Source organism: Mesitornis unicolor, unplaced genomic scaffold, assembly GCF_000695765.1.
Source record: "Mesitornis unicolor isolate BGI_N332 unplaced genomic scaffold, ASM69576v1 scaffold47922, whole genome shotgun sequence".
NCBI lineage: Eukaryota > Metazoa > Chordata > Aves > Mesitornithiformes > Mesitornithidae > Mesitornis > Mesitornis unicolor.
The window spans coordinates 1-19,366 of NW_010168037.1; the positions used below are offsets into that span (position 1 = coordinate 1).

The 19,366-nt window shown below is 36.9% G+C and overlaps 1 protein-coding gene across 1 annotated transcript in view; it reads left to right on the forward strand.

The window, feature by feature from the left end:
* Window positions 1-895: 895 nt before the first annotated feature.
* Window positions 896-19,366, forward strand: part of LOC104536310 (WD repeat-containing protein 36-like) — a gene marked incomplete at its 3' end in the record, with an annotated part of 31,553 nt that continues 13,082 nt past the window's right edge. The window contains exons 1-4 of the mRNA XM_010178877.1: window positions 896-1,072; window positions 1,702-1,818; window positions 2,051-2,132; window positions 4,356-4,543. Coding sequence (XP_010177179.1) covers window positions 896-1,072; window positions 1,702-1,818; window positions 2,051-2,132; window positions 4,356-4,543 — 564 coding nt within the window. The remainder of the gene's footprint in view (window positions 1,073-1,701; window positions 1,819-2,050; window positions 2,133-4,355; window positions 4,544-19,366) is intronic.

Sequence of the window (19,366 nt, forward strand, 5' to 3'; positions counted from 1 at the left end):
GGGTCCTGCTCCCCAGGCCCTGTCCTACAGCCCAAGTTTAGCAGTGCCTACATTTAGGTCTCCATCTGGAGGAGAAGCACACCTAGCTATAGACCACATAAAAGAGCAAGGAACATACTTGATGACCGCTTTATTAAGCGTGTACTTCAATGAGGGAGACAGGTTTCCATCCCAAGACTTTGAATGTTTTCATCTTACAAATTGATTCTGTCTGAACACTTTAAGCCACTGTCTGTCTGCAGCAAATGTGTTCCTATTTAGAGGCTGGTTAGAGGTCCTGTTTAGAGGCTTAGAGCTTTTAATGGTTTACATTTCTTTGTTTTAGGCTTTTCTGTCACATTAATGGTTTCAGCCATGTAGTGTTTTGAAAAAAAGTGGGGAAAGTAAAGGTGTTTGGTCAAGACGGCATGGGAAGTCTAGAGTTAACCTAATGACAGACTGCATATCTTTTATTGTGTGATGTTGTGCTTTAATTTTGATATTTTCTTCATTTTTATGTGCCACTTCAGTCATACCTATGAACAGATTGTGAATATTGTATGTATTTAAATGCAGAGATTTTAGAGATTTGTAACTGTGAACTAAAATTGCTATTTTATCTATTTTAAAACAGTTAACATAAGGACTTCTATAAATTGCTTTTATATCATGTCAGCCAAAGTGGATAATTCTTCTTAGTCTTTAAAATCTTGTTTATCCAATCTATATTTTAGCTGTAATTGTTCACAATTGAAATTTAATATTTCGTAGGGTTGATAAAGATTGTTTCTGTAGCTTTTCAGCTAGCACCCTTTTTTTGTGCTAGCACCCACATATATAGCTCTTATGCATATGTTTTTCAGAAATTGCAGAATAAACAATTATGTTTTGGTTTTCAAAAAAATAAATGCAAAGTATGTATGTTCATAAAAGATATCTGTTCTTGAAAGATGTGGATGTGGCAGGAGATGAAGAAACTTGTGATGAAATGATAAAACATGTCTCACCTGAGCAACTGGGAGAGCAGCTGTTGACCCTTTCCTCATTACCAGAATCAAGGTGGAAGAATCTCCTCAGCCTTGACGTTATCAAGGTAGTATTAGGCACACTGTTACTTATCTACTGTAGTGTTTGGATTGTACCTTTTAAGAGGGAGGTAAAATAAGGGCCATTTCTCCTGTAATGTAAAACAGTTATCTTAACCATTCTCTTGGATGTTTAAGAAATACTTGAGAAGGAGGAAATGGTTCGTAATTTTTGTCATTACTATTTCTGCAACATGTAAAATAGCCATCTGAAGGCAGATATTTCTTGTCAATGCAGCTAATAAGTGGCTATAAAGCTGTTCTAGGTTATGCCTCCAAATCACTGTCGGACATTTCAAAAACCACAAAAAGAGGGAAGGTGCAAAAAACAGTAGTACGCAGCCAAATGTATTTGCCCTAGTTCTATGATCTGCATTTACCTAATCTCAAAATTTCATTCCACTGTTCAGGTATTTTTCAAGATTTTGCAGTAGAAGACTATAGGGTCTTTTCACAATTTCTGGGATTTAGTAGGGGGGCTGTTCTAAATAATAGCTTCATATTTAGTGGCAAAACATTTTACGTGTAGACTTACTTTTCCGTTAGTCTGTGGTATTTTAAAAATAAAACTCTTCATGGAAAATTCCCACATGTTCTTACTAGGATTATGACCTTAATTCAAATATCTAATTAACAGAAAAAGAATAAACCAAAAGAGCCACCAAAAGTTCCCAAGTCAGCTCCTTTCTTCATCCCAACAATTCCTGGTCTTATACCCCAATACATTGCTCCAGAGGAAGAAAAGGATACACAGGTAAATAAAAGAATCAATGTAATAGTGTTTACCTAAGATATTTTGCAAGAAAATCTTTAATGTTTTTTAGTGCTGAGTGAAATCTTGTGAAAGATTTTAAAGTACCAGTTTTAATGCATTTAGATTAATACTTTCTTAAAGTATTTTATTCTGTTACTAGGAAAATAATTAATTGGGATGCAAAAATCTGTTTGCATATTCATGTACACTCTCTTATACTTTCATGATCTAGTCAAAGCTAGTAAACCTTGGAGTACTGGCACGGAAATCTGATTTCTGCATTCATCTTGAAGACGCCCTGAGCACTAATGAATGTAAGTTATCAAGACATTTCACTAAAAATGTAGATGATTATAATATTTTGATATGCATTTGAGTTCTAATGCCAGAAATGTAACATGTGCGAGGAAAAAATTACAGGTAGTACAGTAGCAAAGGCAAAGAGAATGACCTCTTATGTCATTCTTACTAATGTCAGCTTACTAAAATATAAATAGCCAGTCAAGATAAAAGATCCATTGGTGTTCCAGCTTGCCTGCAGCATGGAGTCCAGCTCTAACTAAAATGCTTATAGAGGAAGAAGGTAATATTCCTGAGATTGTTAGACTTTTTTGGAGATTGTGATGATCTCACTCAGAAAAAGTTCTATGTATAATTTGTAGGGTAAGAAAGGAAAGGAATGATCTCCTAAAGAATAGTCTGTGGATTCACCAAAACATGAAAAACATCTTTGCCTAGCAAGTTCTGTTTTGAAGGGCTACTTCACTAAGCATTCAGCAAACCTAGAGCTTCAGTTGATAGCTTTATAATTTCAAGCTTAAAAAGAAATAATTGATATAAAAATGAGCTGTTGGATTTCTTTTAGCATTCAATTCATTTTGATACTCAGTCACTTAAATTGCCTGTGGAATGTGCCTGCTGTTTTCCCTGTTTAACTTGTGCTGCTACAAAGTAATTGAAATTTAGATTTTTTTTTTTTAAATGATTGCTAATATAGCTAGCTTGGGAATGCAAACGGGATGTCACTGTTACCTTGTCCACAAGGCAGTTCTACTGGGAATTTTTCTGTCTCTTTTGAAACTCTTTTGAGATGACCATCTTACTCAACTGCACTTTTAAAACATTTTGTGTGCAGAATGTTATTACATATCAGAAAAGTTGCGTTTTTATGCTGTGTTTTTAGTATTTTAATGTTTATTATTCTATTAAGCTGCTCCAGAGCTGCTCTGAGAACTGTGAAACATCAGGTGAATATTTAAAAACCTAACAAAGTGCCTAGCAACTGGCTATGCTGGGGAGCAAGTGCGCTCCATGATGTGTTGCAGTAGTGGTCCCATGGACCTCCCTCAGGCCAGTGCTCTGTTGTAAAGCAGATGTACTGCTCCTTGTTGGTCCCTGATTCAGGTCCCTGACTTCTGGTGTATGACATGGCTCTGAGGTTGCTAGTTTACTGGCATCTCTTCTAAAGGTGACTAGGCTCTGCAAATAAATAGTAGCCATCCTGGCTTACCATTGGGATGGAGACAGGGTTTTGTACCTCAGATCAGGACTGTGGAACATAGATTGAGCTGGGTACCTTTTGTTATTGTGTACCAACTTTATAGTATGTTCCATGCTTGATTTTTTTAATGTCACAGCACAGAAATGAATTAATGCATCTGTTTAGTACTGTTAACATCACAGTTACATTTAAAACGAACTAATGATTTTCACATAAATCAAATACAGATGGAAACAGATTTATACCGAAGAATATAAGAAGTTGCTTTTCTTAGCAACTTCTTAGCAAAAGAAATATTAATTAGAAGGTATTTTTAAAAATGTTTTTACAAACAGCTATGTTTGCAACTGTACATGTTTTTATTTCTGCATTTTTAAAGCAAATGGATGGAATTCTCAAAGATCAGGTAGGATGGTAGAAATCTTAAGGAAGAACGTCTGTGAAGAGGAGGAAGAAGTTTATAAATTACCTGGGTAAAGATTTCCCCCACCCCTCACCCCACAGGAAATTCAGGAGCAATTCAATTAACAAAAGTAATGATCACCTTAGATGCACTAGGTGATCCTCAATTTAGCTTACTGTCAATAAAAGTAAACACTGTAAAGATTCCTAGTAAAAGTAGTACTCTGACTCTTCTAGAATATATTTGCAGCCTGACGTGCCAAGTACATTTGTTCTTTTTGACAATAAATGTAAAATTACAGTGTTATGTGGTTAGTAAAAAATTTTGTTCAGCTTAAAAGACAGAAAGAGGAAAAAATGTGATGTAAATACAAAGATTTTACTTATATCTTTGAAGGAGAATTTACAAATAAAAATGCAGCTGTCCTGCTAGAGATGTCCTTCTCTGTAGTGTATGATGGGATAGTAAATTAAAGGTAGGATGGCATTTCGTGGAAAACAAAAGTAAGGAAACAGAAACTTGCAACATATAGTCACTGCTTAAGAATTTTGGAGTAAACCTATCCATATGAAGGATTTGTAAGATTCTTTTCTGCACGTTACTGATAGTGTATCCCTCAATTCTTTAACACAGATACAGCTCCTCTTAGCTTACTGAAGAGCTTGGGACCATCTAATATTGAGAGAGAACTAAGGGGTTTGGCCCCTGAAGGTGGTGGTTCAATGGAGGTGATGCTGAGCTTTTTGAGAATGATTGAGATGATGCTGAATAAGAAGTACAACTTTGAACTTTCTCAGGCATACCTTGCACTGTTTTTAAAGGTAACATTTTTCTCATAAGATCTTATATTAGTGCTGTTTAAAATGATGGTTTTCCAGTAAAAGGATGTAAATTGTCTGCTGAAAAGAATTCTCATTAGAGATTTTTGTTGGGGATGGTTTTAAAATGACTAACTGAATGTATTGGATAATTTGACAACTCATCTGGTCACAATTAAGAAAAACTTAAAAAACACAGATACTGTGAAGAGGACCATGCCAGACAGGTTTTATTATAGTATTAGTTACTTAGAATTGTTTTTATTTTTTGTAACATACCGAATTTCCTAATGGTTGTTAATTGCTAAGCTAAGATAAGCTATGTCTTAAGTAAGAAAAACATTCAATGCAGAGTGTTTGGGGAAGTAAAGTAGGCATTTTGTTGAACTTGTAACAAGACATTGCAAGCCTGACTTTTGCTTTGCATGTTAGTGGGCTGCCTTTCATCTGGTACCTATTAAGCATCACAGAACTAATGAAAATATTCCCAGATGTGTGTAAGTTAGAAAGTTGTTGTAATAAAATGTAGAAGCAGTTGCTCTTAGAGAGAAAGTGGTTCTGCAGAAGACTGAAACTTTTTGCTACACAAATGTTTACCTTGTCAAGATACTCTCTGATTTATGCAACTGTGGGAAAGCAATTAATTATAGTTTATTAGGAAAAAGTAGTTATATATATTCAGTGTGTAGTCCTGTAGTCCTGTCTTAACTGAATGTTTCTTAATAGTAATATTGCAGAGTTTGGTCTTAAAGAGTGTAATGCTGGAAAAATGACTTGCTCTTTTCCTTTTGTTTGGGTTAAATAGAATGTGTGGGGCAGCTTCCACAAGAACAAATAGTTTAGACAAATAGGAGTGCAGCTGCAGAGTGAAACACTTAGGCCTGAGGTCTTGATACTCATTCACCAGTGACTTTTTATCATGTCTATTTATGATTAGTCTGTTTTTATTATTCTGGTCCCATGGACTACATATGATTAATAGCTGAAGTATTAGATGTTGGAATTCATCTTTCTGTTTAGTTTGATACAAAAGAAACTTAGCTCTTGCTGGGTAGATTAGAGACAGCTAGGTAATTGGCCTCAGAAATGTATTTCTGACCTGAACTACAGTAGAATAATAAAAACTCACCCTGTGACATATTAATGCAAATGTCTTTTGTAGTAAGTTCCAAGTAAACAGCTCTGAGCTTAAGTTGTAGCCAGGAAAAAAATTATCCCATCCATTAAGTGGTAATAATGTATTGCCTTTGTACAAGATTGAGAGGTTTCTTTTCTTTAGGCTTTACCAGGGTTACTGTTCATTACATAAAGAAATCTCTCTGTATCAGTATAGAGTCAGCTGGCATCCTTCTTGCTTTATGCAACACGGATAATTAAAATAAATAATCCTGACTGTCCTCAGTCAGGGCATCTGTTTAGTCTTTCTAACCTGAAGAGCAATCTGTGATGCAGGTTGGAAAGAGGAGAAAGTTACTGTAGAGAAGTGTGTAATTTAGATAGATTCAGCAGCAGATCTAGTAAAACAGTAACATATTTAAGACATTTTGCTGCCTTATCCCATCTAATACATATGCTTGTAAAATAGCTTGTAAAAGACTAGCAAAAGGGAGACAGCAATTAATTGAAGGAAAAAGTCCTTCTCCTTACTTGGGGCATACCCAAAAGCAAAGTATTGGAACTGAATGAGGAAAGTAATCTTTTAATTTTGTTTATCTGTATTTGTTGTACTAACTACTTGTTTACCTTTTCAGTTACATCTTAAGATTCTTTCATCAGAGCCAAACCTCTTGGAACAAGTATCCAGATTGTCAACACAGCTTGAGGAAACTTGGATTCATATGCGAACTCTCTTCAATCAGAGTCTGTGTGTGTTAACGTATATGAAAAGTGCTTTACTGTAAGATACTTAAGGGTTTTGTCTGCATAAAATTCCCCTCGAAACAATAGTACAACTTTTTACGGAAAATACTGTATTCCAAGAATTATACTGGGACTTCTGATACTGTATTTTATACATCTGTGTATGGCGAAGTATTTTAGAATGTGCATGACTGAGTATTTTTATTCACTTCAGTCTGAGAAAAAATTAGTATGTGCAGCCTAAATATTAATGCTATATTAGTTTGTGCTGTCATGAAACAGTTGGACAGCTATAGGTAATATAGCTAGTTACCTTATGCTTTCATGACCAAAACTGTAAATTGGAATGAAGAAATTACTTGGATAAAAAAAAAAGTGGGAATGTATTTTCTATGCAGGGGCCCAAAACCTATATTGTGCTTAATAAACAATTATTGTTGATGCAAAAATAAAACAGATTGAGTTGTTAACAAATTAGTAACTTTAGTTTAAAGCAAACAAGTATAAAAATTGCATTCCTCTGCAATCAAAGCACTTTTCAGATAAAGTTTGAAAAAATTTTTCTTCTCACTTTGGCAAGCTGTGTTCGCTGTTTTGCCTCAGATACCTCTTTCTGAAAGCAAAGATTTCTAGCTGCACTACAAATGATGGAACTTGGAAAAAACCCCAAAACTAAACAAAAAAACTCCCACCCATTTTTAATAACCAGGTCTTTTTTCTCTAATGTTGAAGGCTCAATTTCTGATGAAAATAGGGATTCTTTTCTTAAGGAGGTAAAGATTACCAGAATAAAAGCTTTGAGTTGTGAGGAATTCTTAATTGAATCAGATGTTATTTTTACAAATTGGTATTTGGGTTTCAAATGATAATGTTTTGGCAGAGTTTTGGAATTCATGAATGAGATTATCTTAAACTTTGCTGTGTGAGAGTACTGTCTCAAAGCAAAAGAATCACCTTAACAAGTCCTTCATTGTATTTCACATGCTCCAGCTACATACACAGACTAACAGAGTAACTAATACAAATGTATGCAATTTTGATGAGAAAACTTGAAAGATGAGTTCATTGCATCTGGCATGAGACTTAAACAGTAGTGTAGTTTTGTTGTTCTGTATACCTGACTTTTTTTAATGGCATGCCATTATGGAACTCTTTTTAGTCATGTATTCTGGAACAAAGCAGTGTAGAGTATAGAATACTGCGTGAAACAAGTGACAATTCAACATGTATCATGAGATCAGCATCCTTTTGGCTTCCCAGATTTGCAGGAAAAGTCATCAAGGTTGCCAAAGGATTGCAGAGGTAATGGGAAGTCAGCTTTTACAACTTCTCTGTGTTGTTCTGACTGTTCTTTGTCCATAACTGACTCATGTTAAAGCTTGAAGAGGACAGAAAAGTATTACGGAAGTTTACAGACTATGGCATTCTAACCAGTTAGAATGGAGAATATGGCATCCATGGGGATAATGTACACTTGAAGTTTTTTTATTAAGTTTACTACTGACTTTTAAGAAAATAATTTGTACTATAAAATGATAAGCTTCTAGTGATGTGGTTCTCAAGAATACATTTCTCCCAGTTCTTAAACAGATCTGAAGCAGTCTCAAATCCTTCATACTTCAAGGTAAAATACATCATAAATCTCTGATCTTAAAGGTATTATTGTAACAAATTTAGAAGATCTCAAGGAGTAATTTTTTTAACAAAGACATTAGAAACATTAAAAGATGAGTAAGTCCGTAGTTGTGAATCTGGCTCAGTGGAAGAAGAAACTGGATAAAGAACTTTCCTCTTGGATCAGAGCAAAGGTCTGTCAAGTCTTGTCTACAGCTGGAGCAAGGAATAGATGCAAAGGGTCTAGCAAACAGGTCACAGATAAAGTGATCCTCTCTCAAGTATATCACACTGGCTTTCAGCAGACAGCTATTAAGATACTTCATGACCCAGCTGTATTCTAACAGTTGTGTTTAATATTATGTGATAGACCTGCTTGTTCTTTGTGAGTTCATCTAATCCCTTTTAAAGCCCATTTATCCTTCACAACATCCTGTAGTAATGGGACCTACAATTTAATTAAATACTAAGGGAAATAATGTATTTCTGTTTGTATACTCCAGGCCTGCTATCTTCTAATGTTGTATGCCCCGCTTATTCAATGTGAGCAGTAATTCTTGTGCATGAGTCTAAATGCTTTACTGCCTCTCAGCCACAGAGCAGTTGTGAAACTGTTTCTACTTGTAAAGGAGATACTTCATTTTACTGAGTGTGCACATGTTTTTTCACTGACAAACAAGAACTTTTTTGGGCATAATTGCTTAAATCTGTGTGTACAAGATTTGTCTATGAAACTCCTCTAAGTTTTCTAGAGGAGGATAATTTTTTTTCATTCTCTTTTTTTCTGGACTGCTTGATGTAATCAGGAGGAGACAGACAAACTTTTTGCCAATTAGGCCATTCTTCTGAAAGCAGAACCAGCAAGCTAAATTTTTGCAAACAATTTATATATAACTCCGTTGGAATAACATTTGCAGTCTGGATGATCTCACTGAATGTGTTAATGCAGTTTCTTATATCATACGCAGACGTGTTTTAAGTCTACCTGGAACACTTCAATCATTTCCTTCAAAAAACAGTCTGTAGATGTTAGTGATATCCCACCTCTATTCTTTTGTCCTTTCCTTAGCATTCCTAGTCATCACTGTGTGACTATTCTTAAAACTGGTTCCACTCTTACTCTGATAGCTCTGATTGAGCTATCTTGTTCTTAGCCTTTTATTTTGTCCTTTTTTTTTCTCTGCATCAAAATGGTGAGCAACATTTTACCATTAATAACTTCTTCAGAAATAAAAAATAATTTCCACTTGCTAGTGGATGCAAGCAGATATTTCACCTGCTACTTCCTGTATTTTTCCTTCACCCAAGATATCAAGGACAATATCTTGTGATAGTAATCAGAAGTTGCAAGTGGTAAGGTATATTACAGTTGAATTTGATAGATTTGGCTTCATGTTACCCTGAAGAACTCACTTTAGCCTTTTGTCATTGTAATGGCATGTGCAGTAGGGTGTGAGAAAAATAACTAGCTGGATTGAGGGACATAGTTTTCTTCCAAGCAGGACAGCTACTGAAGATTCTACTATTCTTACACAATGCCAATTCTGTTTTAGGCCAGCTCTGACCAGCAGCTTGGTCCATGTTACTCTGTGCCACAGCACTCCTCCCAACTTCTCAAGTCTGTTACTTATCTGTACCTGCTGGTGTTCCTGTGCTCCATTTTCACCATGATTTTCTCTGCTTTTTTGGCTTCTGAGCATAGCTGCTCCACTTAGCAACTCATGTACACAGCAGTCCTGTCAAGTTAGCTCCACTATTTTTTGACTGTTTTGCTTTCTGAATTCATCTGGTACTCAAGGTTGTTTTGACACCAAACCAGTTAGTTGGACCTTGTTCCCTGAATTTGTTGCTGGCTGGATTCAATCTGAACAATGAAGGCTGTAAGCCTTCACTGCAATCTTTACTTTCCTTTTTCTTTCAAGTAAAAATAGAGTTATTATGAGGAAAAACATGCAAACATGAAGTGAGAGTAAACAGATGCAAATGTTTACATGTTGTTCAGAAGCCAGCATAGACCAGCATAGAAACTGGAAGATGCTCATTTGCATTCTGTGTAGAAAAGTCAAAGTATTTGTTGGCATGTTTGAACTCTGTTGATGAGCTGTGTTGAAGGAGTTCAACAATTTTTAAAGATCACCAATATATAAGTAGTTTCTCCCTTTGACTGTTGATATCAGCAGATGTTTCCTGAGCATAATAGGTTAGCATATGTGTCTTATCAGCACATCAGTTAAAACTTTTACTTCTTAAGAATTACTTTTTTGATGGAAAAGTATCTTTTTAAAGAAATAATTTACCTTTTTAGAGATGAGGAATCCAATCTATCTTACTTGATGTTAGTGCAAGGAGTCTGCTTGGACAAACCCCACAGGTTTGCAGCATGTGTTAGAGAAGAATAAAATGGTGGTCTTCAATGTCCTTAGCACCTGTGCTTTTCTTTTTGTGACACGGGGATAAATGGAGGAAAGAAAAATGAACAAAATAACTAAGATCCTTCTATCTTGGCTTTTACATGTTCCCCAGAAGGATTGAGTGAACTCTCTGATGCTTTGTTGCACATCAGGGAGCTTTGCCTGTTAGGGGCAGTCATTGGAAGATACCTTTTCTCTATTGATTTGTGTCCTGCTTGTTCACGGAACAGTCCATGTGGCTAAGCAGAGGTACAGGCTATTGCCCTGAGTCTCCAGTGTGTTAAAAGGACTGATGTGCTGGCTCTGTGTTAAAGTATGCCAGTGTTAAGGGTCATCCCTTTGAAGGATCAAACCACCTTGGTGATTGGCAGTTACCTGAAATCACCCGTAGAATAAATCAGAATTAGGTAGAATAAAATAATGTATTTGTAGAATCCTCACTCTGTCGCTATGTTTGTAAAGGCTATGAAAATAAAAAGAAACATACACACTTTAATTAGGTCCAGAAGATTCCTTCATCCTGTGTTAGTTAGCCTGTAGCCAAGTTGCTAGTTCCTTTACAGCTACGTAGCTGAAGATCTAGCACTTCCTGTCTCTTCAGTTGCCCAATGTTGGTCTTGGAAAAAGATGTGCATTTAACAACTCATCCCGTATTTTAGTACCCCAAACTCTCCTTGAGGGATTCAGATTCACATGTCTTGAAAGGATTTTGTAAACTTAGTTCACTAAAAGAAGTGGTTATGATATTTCCTTCTTACAACCAGTGATGTTCCCTACTGCTTTGGAAATGTTAGCATATCTTTGGTGTCACTGGACCTGAAAAGTCATCAGCCTGTTGTAACACAACACATCCCTTCCTGTCATGTGGGGCAAAGCTGAAGCCCAGGTTAATGTGTTCTCAGAGTATGCCAGTTTAATTTCTGTTGAATGTAAGGTTTGATCATAGAGGGTTGTGCAGCTTCGTCGTTGTTCACATTTGGGATTAACCTTCATATTTGCCCATTGCTTCGGGTTGATGAAACGGTGAGGGTTGACTGCCCAGTTCTCTCTGAAGAATTCCGTTTCAACAAAATAAAAATAAACATAAGCTATTGAAACAGTGCTTACATCAGTGCTTAATTGAGATGATTTATTCATGGTGCTAGAACAAACGACATCATCTGTTCAGAAGTGCCTGCAGCTCCCTTCATGTTGATGGCTGAGGATGATACCCTACTGGTACACATGGAAAGGGCAGAAATACTTCATGCCTTTTTTTGCTTCAGTCTTCTCAGGCAAAGCCTGCTTCCTTTTTCTGTGTGTACCATCTTCCTTTCTGAAGGAGAGGAGCTGCCAGCAATGCGGGAGCAGTGAGTTAGAAAGACTTCAGAACCCGGTGCTCTGAAGTCACCTTATAAATATGGGATGTGCAGGACTTTGGCACAAATGCTGTCTGATATAATAGCATTGACTGTATTAAGTGTAAAAATGCCAGTATGTGCTAATGAACGTTTGACCATGTTAGGTTCTTTGCTCCATGAATATGAGAATATTTCTTAACTGAGCACAGTGCCTGGCAGTTAAAGAATAAATCTTGATTATAGCATACACATACAAAACAGACTATTTTGACATAACTGAGGAGGTGCTGCTCTGGCACATGCTGTTTCTTCTCATGCTGAAAGGAGAGGCTTTGAAAAATCTCATACTGTTTTTCCAGCAGAATCATAGCACAGCTCAGATACTAATTTCTTAGCTTATTTTTGATCTTGATACTTTGGAGGAGGAAATCCTGATGCCCCGGATAATTACGGATGTTACCCGTAATCTTAAAGTAACCTGTCTTTATCACCCCAACTCCACTTAAGTCTCTGGACTAAGAAACACAGATGGAGCTCTGGGATTAGCAAAAGTTGTCTCTGTAGGTTGATACAGAACTTAAACATGTACCGTGATCTCCTTGATGTGCCTGCTCAGCCTAAACAGAAACATTATGCACTGACGGTGTCACCAGATGAAAATGGTTCAGATACAACGAACCTAACTTCTTTTAAATTGATGTAGCAAGTGCTGTGGGTTGCAAGAGGGTGGTTACAACAGCCCCTCTGAAGTGCAGCTTTATGCGCTTGTCCAGATCTGCTGTTTTTCTCATTTAAATACTGATGACAGTCCTAAAAGAGATGCTATGGTCTAGATAACTACTACGCTGTGTTAGCTATCTGCTTTTAATGGCTGACAGCCCTTAGTGTACTGTCGATTAAAATGACAGATTGCTGTTGATTAGAGGTATCTACAGTGAATCTCTAGCCACTGACAAGAAACGGGTTTCTATGCTACAAGTCAGTCTGCTGTAATAACAGGAAAAACATAGTTTTTATAAGCCATAAATGAATTTTCTGCTGTCTTTCCATAATAAAATGTTTTTTTGAAATGAGATTAGAGTAAAAGCTTTAAGTATGAGAGACTTTACAAAGCTTATGAAGACAAGATTGCTAAATAAAGTCCTTAAATGTTAATTAATCAGGATCGAGAACTACATTCAGAAAAGCTAAGTAACTGATTTATGTGCATTGAAGAATATTAAATGAAATAATCCATTGTCTTTAAATAGAAAAAGACAATTGACAGTTTTGAATGATACTCCAATCTCTCTTGTTCTGCTGAAATGAGTCTACATGGCCACAGGCTTTTTGACTCTCACAGATACTAACCTGACTAGGTATTGGACGGACGTATGTATAGATAGCAACAGAAAAACGAAAACAGAAGTTAAATTCTTAGAAGATGTTATGTGCTTAAAAGAATTGTATAATTTTCCTCTTGTCCAATCAGCTTTTACATTTTTTTCCCCAAAAGACACTCTCAAGATGTTTTTTATTAGGCTATAACTATCAACCTCACCAAACCAGGAAAGCAAAGGTTTACTAGCACTGATTGATGATCTTTCCAATTATTTCTGCCAATCTTCTCTCAGTTTCTGTGAATTTGTTAATTCAGTATTCACCCGACTCTTTCCATGTATCATTTACAGAAATTTTAAGAGCCAAATAAAACATTGTGGACACATCTGGTCAATTCAGCATTTTGTCGTCTGTGTTCCATATTTCTAAACAAGATTCTCTCTTTACATTGCTTAGTTATGCTTTTCTCCTTCAACTAAAACGGAGAGTGTCTTACTAAAATGACAGGATTGTTCATCAGGTTGTACTAGGATAAAGGAAAAACCTTTTTTATTCCCTTAATATCTAATTTTCATTCTAGGATTCAAACTGTAACAATTATCCTTTGTTACAGTCTGCTTCTATTCCTTTTAGAGCCATAACTTGAAAGGCAAGTGCTTCTTTTCCCATTGTCATTTCATTTGCAACTACGTTCCAAAGAGCTAATTCTCAGTCTAAGCAGCACCCACTCATTTTATAATGTTGGTAATAATTTCCGCTTGCTCAGTGGGAGGTCCTTTCATCCAAAGACTCAAAACACTTGACTTGAACAGATTTATATTGACAGCAACCGATGAATGTAGGTAAGTATTATCACAACTGTGTGACATGCAGGGAAATGGACCATGAAGCATAGGACCATGTAGAAATATGTGTATGTTGTCATGTGGAAGCTAGAGGTTGCATTCCAGTTGTTGCTTCCAGGCTGAAATAATTCACGCTTGCTTTCTTCATCATGCAATCTTGATATATCTGTTGCTGCTGAGTGACCTCTGACAAGTCAGCAGAATGACCAGAAATAGCACAGAGGAATTCCAAGTCTTGTATTCTTGTTCTACCACTCAGTATTAGTCCTGTCTTGAGCAAGTTGGGGGTGGAAGAAGAGGAGCTATGAACATTGAAATTTCTGCATTCGTGGTAAGCTGGACAAGAGCAAACCCCGTCTTGTAGTTTCCATGCTGCAACCTGTGGTTTTGAGATCTGACCAGCTGTGTTTCTGTGAAGGTCACTGCTCAGGCATTTTACCTAGGAGTTCCTAATAACCTATCTTCTCCATCTCTGGAAAAAGCCTTCACTGTGCGCCTGTATTAACTCCAAACAGCACTTTTAAGGTTTATCAGGAAAATAAAGTGATATCTCACCATTATGCAAAATAAGTCACCCACCCAGCCACATGCTTAGAGCCTGACTTTACTTCAACTGAAGCCAGTTTCTTTCTAGCAATAATAAAAGAATACCGTATGGTCAAGTCTGGCTCCTACTAAGACTGGTTCATATAATAATGTTCATATTTATAGATTAATAGGTAGCAGCCTCTGGGTTTGGTTCTACCCAGAAATCCAATGAATAAGGAATTGCTTTGTGAATTCAAATCACTTCAGTAATGTCAGTCATCGTGTTGTCATGTGAGTGCTGACAAATCTAGTAATAATGTTGTTAAATGCTGTCCACTCTATTCCTCCTCTTCCCCTATGAAGACTGCTATCTGGATAGTCAAAGTAAAGTTGTCACTGTCCCTCAGCCATTTCACTCTTTTTACATATGATGAAAGGAAGCTTACGTTTAAACAATGAGAACAAAGAGCTGAAGTGTAGACATGCATTTACTTCCCTTCCTGTGCTGTGGCACCTTATTCACTTTAGAGCCCACAAATCATATCCCTGAAGTTACTACAATGATGGCTTGTAAGTGTACAATGAGGAGCAACAAAAAGTCGAGAAGATAAGCTTTTGTCATATGCCTAATGTCTTAGTGTGCTTTGTTTTCAGGGTATTCATTATCTGTGGGTCTAGCAGTGTGATACGTTATTAAAGTAGCCTAATATTTTCCATAAGTGTCTGGTTTTAGTTGCATGTAATTTTAATCATACATGTACCTCAGGGCATCAGAAACCTCATGTCAGACTTCTTTGCAGTCAAGCCACAGTGAGGCGCCATATGGAGTTCCGAACTTGATGGGATTCAGGATATATGTATAAACAATTAATAACTAACTAATTAGCTGTGCAAATGCCTTACTGTGAATCAAACCCACCAATTTTCAGAAGTGTCCATACACCAGGGAATTTTCTTGGCCAAAGGTTTTCTGTGTTGTGATGAACTGAAAAGTTATTTAGGAACCTATAGGAAAAATCACTTCTGTAAGACCGTATTTTTATATGACCTGCTGTCCAAGTTTTGCTTTATGCTGAAACAACAAATGTAAAACTTTTATGCAACAGTAATAATGGCTTTGTTAGATCTGACCAAAGTGCCTAAAAGTAGATGCTAAGAAAAAGTAGAACACAGCAAGCACATCTGATACTTCCTCTGAAATACTTTCTCAACCTTTACCAATTTGAAATTAATGGACTGAGGCAAAGGTGGTTTTTAACTGTTCAGGGATATTAAACAGAGGACTTTTGGGATCTGCAGTATTCCATGGCAAGGAGTTCCACAGTTTACCTGCTCACAGCTATCTCCTCTTGCTTGCTTTGAGGCTGGCTGCTTGCTAACTTCATCTTATTTCACTTGGTCCTTCACTGAAAAAGCAGCAAACAATCCTTAGCCACCCTGGCCTCCCCCTCTGCCTCTATTTCTAGGTGTTTAGTTTGGGTAAAATTAAAAAGGAAACAGTTACAAAGATGACCTTGTAATGGGAAGTAAAATCTTCTACCTAAGCATTGTGAATAAAGACATGTAGAAATGCTGAGCTGTGCAGGCACTTTTATTTAGAAAATAAAAAATAATTTCTATATGGCTTCATGTTTTGAATGCTTTGATAAATAATCATGAAGGCTGGTTATATCTTGAGTTGTAGCTTGGGATATCTGTAAACATCAGAGAGTAAGTCACTGGCTGCATCATCCTCTTACTTAGCTGGAAGTGTATCAATCTGGAAAGGAAGCACAAACAAACTTTTTTGAATCCCTACCCTGGTTTTCAAGTGTATCTTAAAAAAATGTTCACTGAGCAGCAAAGGAGAGACAAACTGCACGTAACAAACTTAAATTATTGCTTTCAGATACTTCATGAACTAACAGGTAACACTTCTAGAATAATAATAAAAATGTAATTCAGAATATATCAGCAGTATCAGAATGTCAGTAATATGCCCTAGCTTGTCAAAGTCCAATATCTATTTCATGTCACTGCAGGGAAGACAATTAGACAATAACATTGGTTTTTCTTGGAAGTTTTATAGTAAACAATGCTTTGGATGAGATCCTAGCCCAAGAGGACAGGTCTTCAGGTTGTGCAGACTGTATAAAATATGGAGACTGTGCTTTCACGGTGTATGGCGCCATTATCAGTCATGGTGGACAGCCTCACTTGGGATGACGTGATCAAAGCACTCTTTCTCTCTGCTGTAGAGGAGTTAGCTGGCTGTTTGTGAAGCCTGATGGGCCATGGATGGTTATCTCAGAGGACCCTTGTTGCAAAGTATACCCCTTGGTGTTCAACTCTTAAACAGGTAGAAAAATCACTGAGAATAAAAATAGTTTATTGTGTTCTCTCTTTTGCATACATATTTAAATGTTTTTTTATTATTTAATGGAATCACTTATAGTATTTGAGAACCCAGTAACTTCTCTGGGACTCTACAAACTTTCAAAAGCATGTTCAGTGTTCAAGTGCTGTAAAGTGCATGCTGGTTATTGATAAATTATGTGTGACATTTATTATGCTAGATTCTGTGCTGACCCAGAGCTAATGGAAATTACAGACTCTGGCCTGTATTTGTTCCCATTAAGGGTACTTGTTCTCAATAAGACTTCAGGATACTCATGTCTGACCTGTCTGTTTAGTGGTTTGAGCTGCCTAAAGTCTTTCTAATTCGCATTATCAATTCCACTCCTATAAGGACAAATTCACTAGGCAGAGATCACAAGGAAAGAAGGTAAAAACTTGCAGTTAAGACTGCAAAACTGGAATAGAAAGTTGTAAGTTCTGTTCTCAGATCTGTCACCATCTCTCAGTCCCTATAAATAAATCAGTAATGTATTCTTGAGTTTCTTCATCACTGAAGCAATGTTCAATGTGTTACTGTTACCAGGAATTCAAGGGAATTTTTTAAAATGAGCAAAACAAAGTGGCAGACTAGAAGGGAACATCCTGCTCAACATGCAAATAATACTTTGGCACGTAAAGATTGTGGCCTAGTCTGTGCCGGAGTATCATACTGTCCTTACACGTGCCTTGTTAAAACAGTTTCATTTATCTCTCACAAAATCTTTTCAGCACTTGGCCTCCCGTAACTGTCAGAATGATTGAGTAATTCAGATGCCTTCCAAGTCTCCTTCTTTTCCAAATAATCTAGATTGTTTCAGATTGAGTGTGTTGTGAAGAAAAACATTGCCAGGAATTTCTGTTACAGGAACTGGTGGAAACATCACTGGACCTGACACAAACCAGACAAGAATATGGTTTGATACAAATTTATATTGGCACCTCATGGTCATAAGTGTCAAATTTAGGCATGTTAAGATTCCTGAACAATTCTGATGTTTGGTCGTTTGCATTATGGACAGTGAAATAATCTTCTGACGGCAGGTGGTTAAAAGACTGCCATCCCATGCATGTGGGCAAAATAAATACTGAAATTCTACACAAACGTAGCAAGGGAATGTCAGTGGCTGGCCCTGTCTAGTGAAGATGGGAGTTGTCACCCTCATGGTGAGTGAGAAATGTGAGAAGTGTGATCATAGGCTCTGGAGGGAACCAGAGGTGCACACAAGTAATTCTTCTGTTTGATGACTTGAACTAGAGGAACTATAAACAAACCAGCAGTCTAGGAGGGAAATTATTTCTAGCAGCACCATTCTGAGTAGATGTACATTACATTTGTTGAAACCCAGGAACAGGACTTGAATTAATTGAGATATGAAAAGCTTGGGTTACATGGATAGGTAGGAAAAAACATACCCAAATATGTTTACTGGGAAGAATCTGGAAGACTTAGACACAGTTTCTTTTGTACCCAGGGAGACCAAGGTGATAGATGAGACACAGATGACAGGGAGATGTAGTAGCAGGTAGTAGATGTGGTGGTGTTGAAAAATGGTATCTACAAGTAGAACTGGTCTGAAAGTGCTTTGATCAGTAGAAATCAGGCTCTAAAAGTCACATCGAGTTCCTAAGCTATCTGCTGAAATTACTTTCCATGAGCTCCATTCTGTCTTGGCACACAAGGTGTTAGGTAGCTCTCCTGCTTCCCCATCTGCTCTGAAGGCTCTAGGCTTGCAGCTGTAGCTTACTATCACCCTAGCCATTTCCCCATTCATCTGGAAATTCTGGTGATTAAGATGAATTCTTGTACATTTGCCCACAGCACTGAATCACTGTGCATCTTCTCCACCTTTTGTACATCCAGTCCAGGGGACTCTCAGGGGCAGAAGTCACTTACTTTGGTGGAGAAGTGGTCAGTCTGTATAGGATCAATTTCTTAGTCTTAAACAAGTCTAGACATTCTTCCACTGTTGTAAGTATCATCATGCTTTAAGAATTATATTTTTATTATACTTTACAGCTATGTGAAGGAATTGGATTACCGTGCAAAAGCCGATGACCTCACCATTGTTGAGATACTGTCTGAGAATGAAGAGAAAAATCTGATGTAGGCTATAGTGCAGCTGGAAGTCAGGCATCATCTGCGATACCGAATGCAAAAAACCTACTCATTTATGAAGCTTGTGTTTAAAAGTGACTTATTAATAACAATAGTAGTCTATAATAATAACAGAGTAATAACAGAAGTATGTAGTGCTTGAACAGGAAAACATGGTCTCTTTAACAGCCCACTTTGTGTTTGATTACCTAATCCAAGACCAAACAGTCAATAGGAGGCTGCCATTAATTTCAATAGGAGGTGGCAGAGAGAGAAGAGGTGGGCGCACCTCCCCAGTGAAGGCTCTTGAGATTTAAAAAACACTTGATTGTAAAATTGTTGTATTTTTTTCTTCATTCTTGCATTCAAGTTTATAAATTTTTCATTTTTTCTCCCATAAATGTCACTCACCACTATAAAAATGTCTTTCTGCTTTC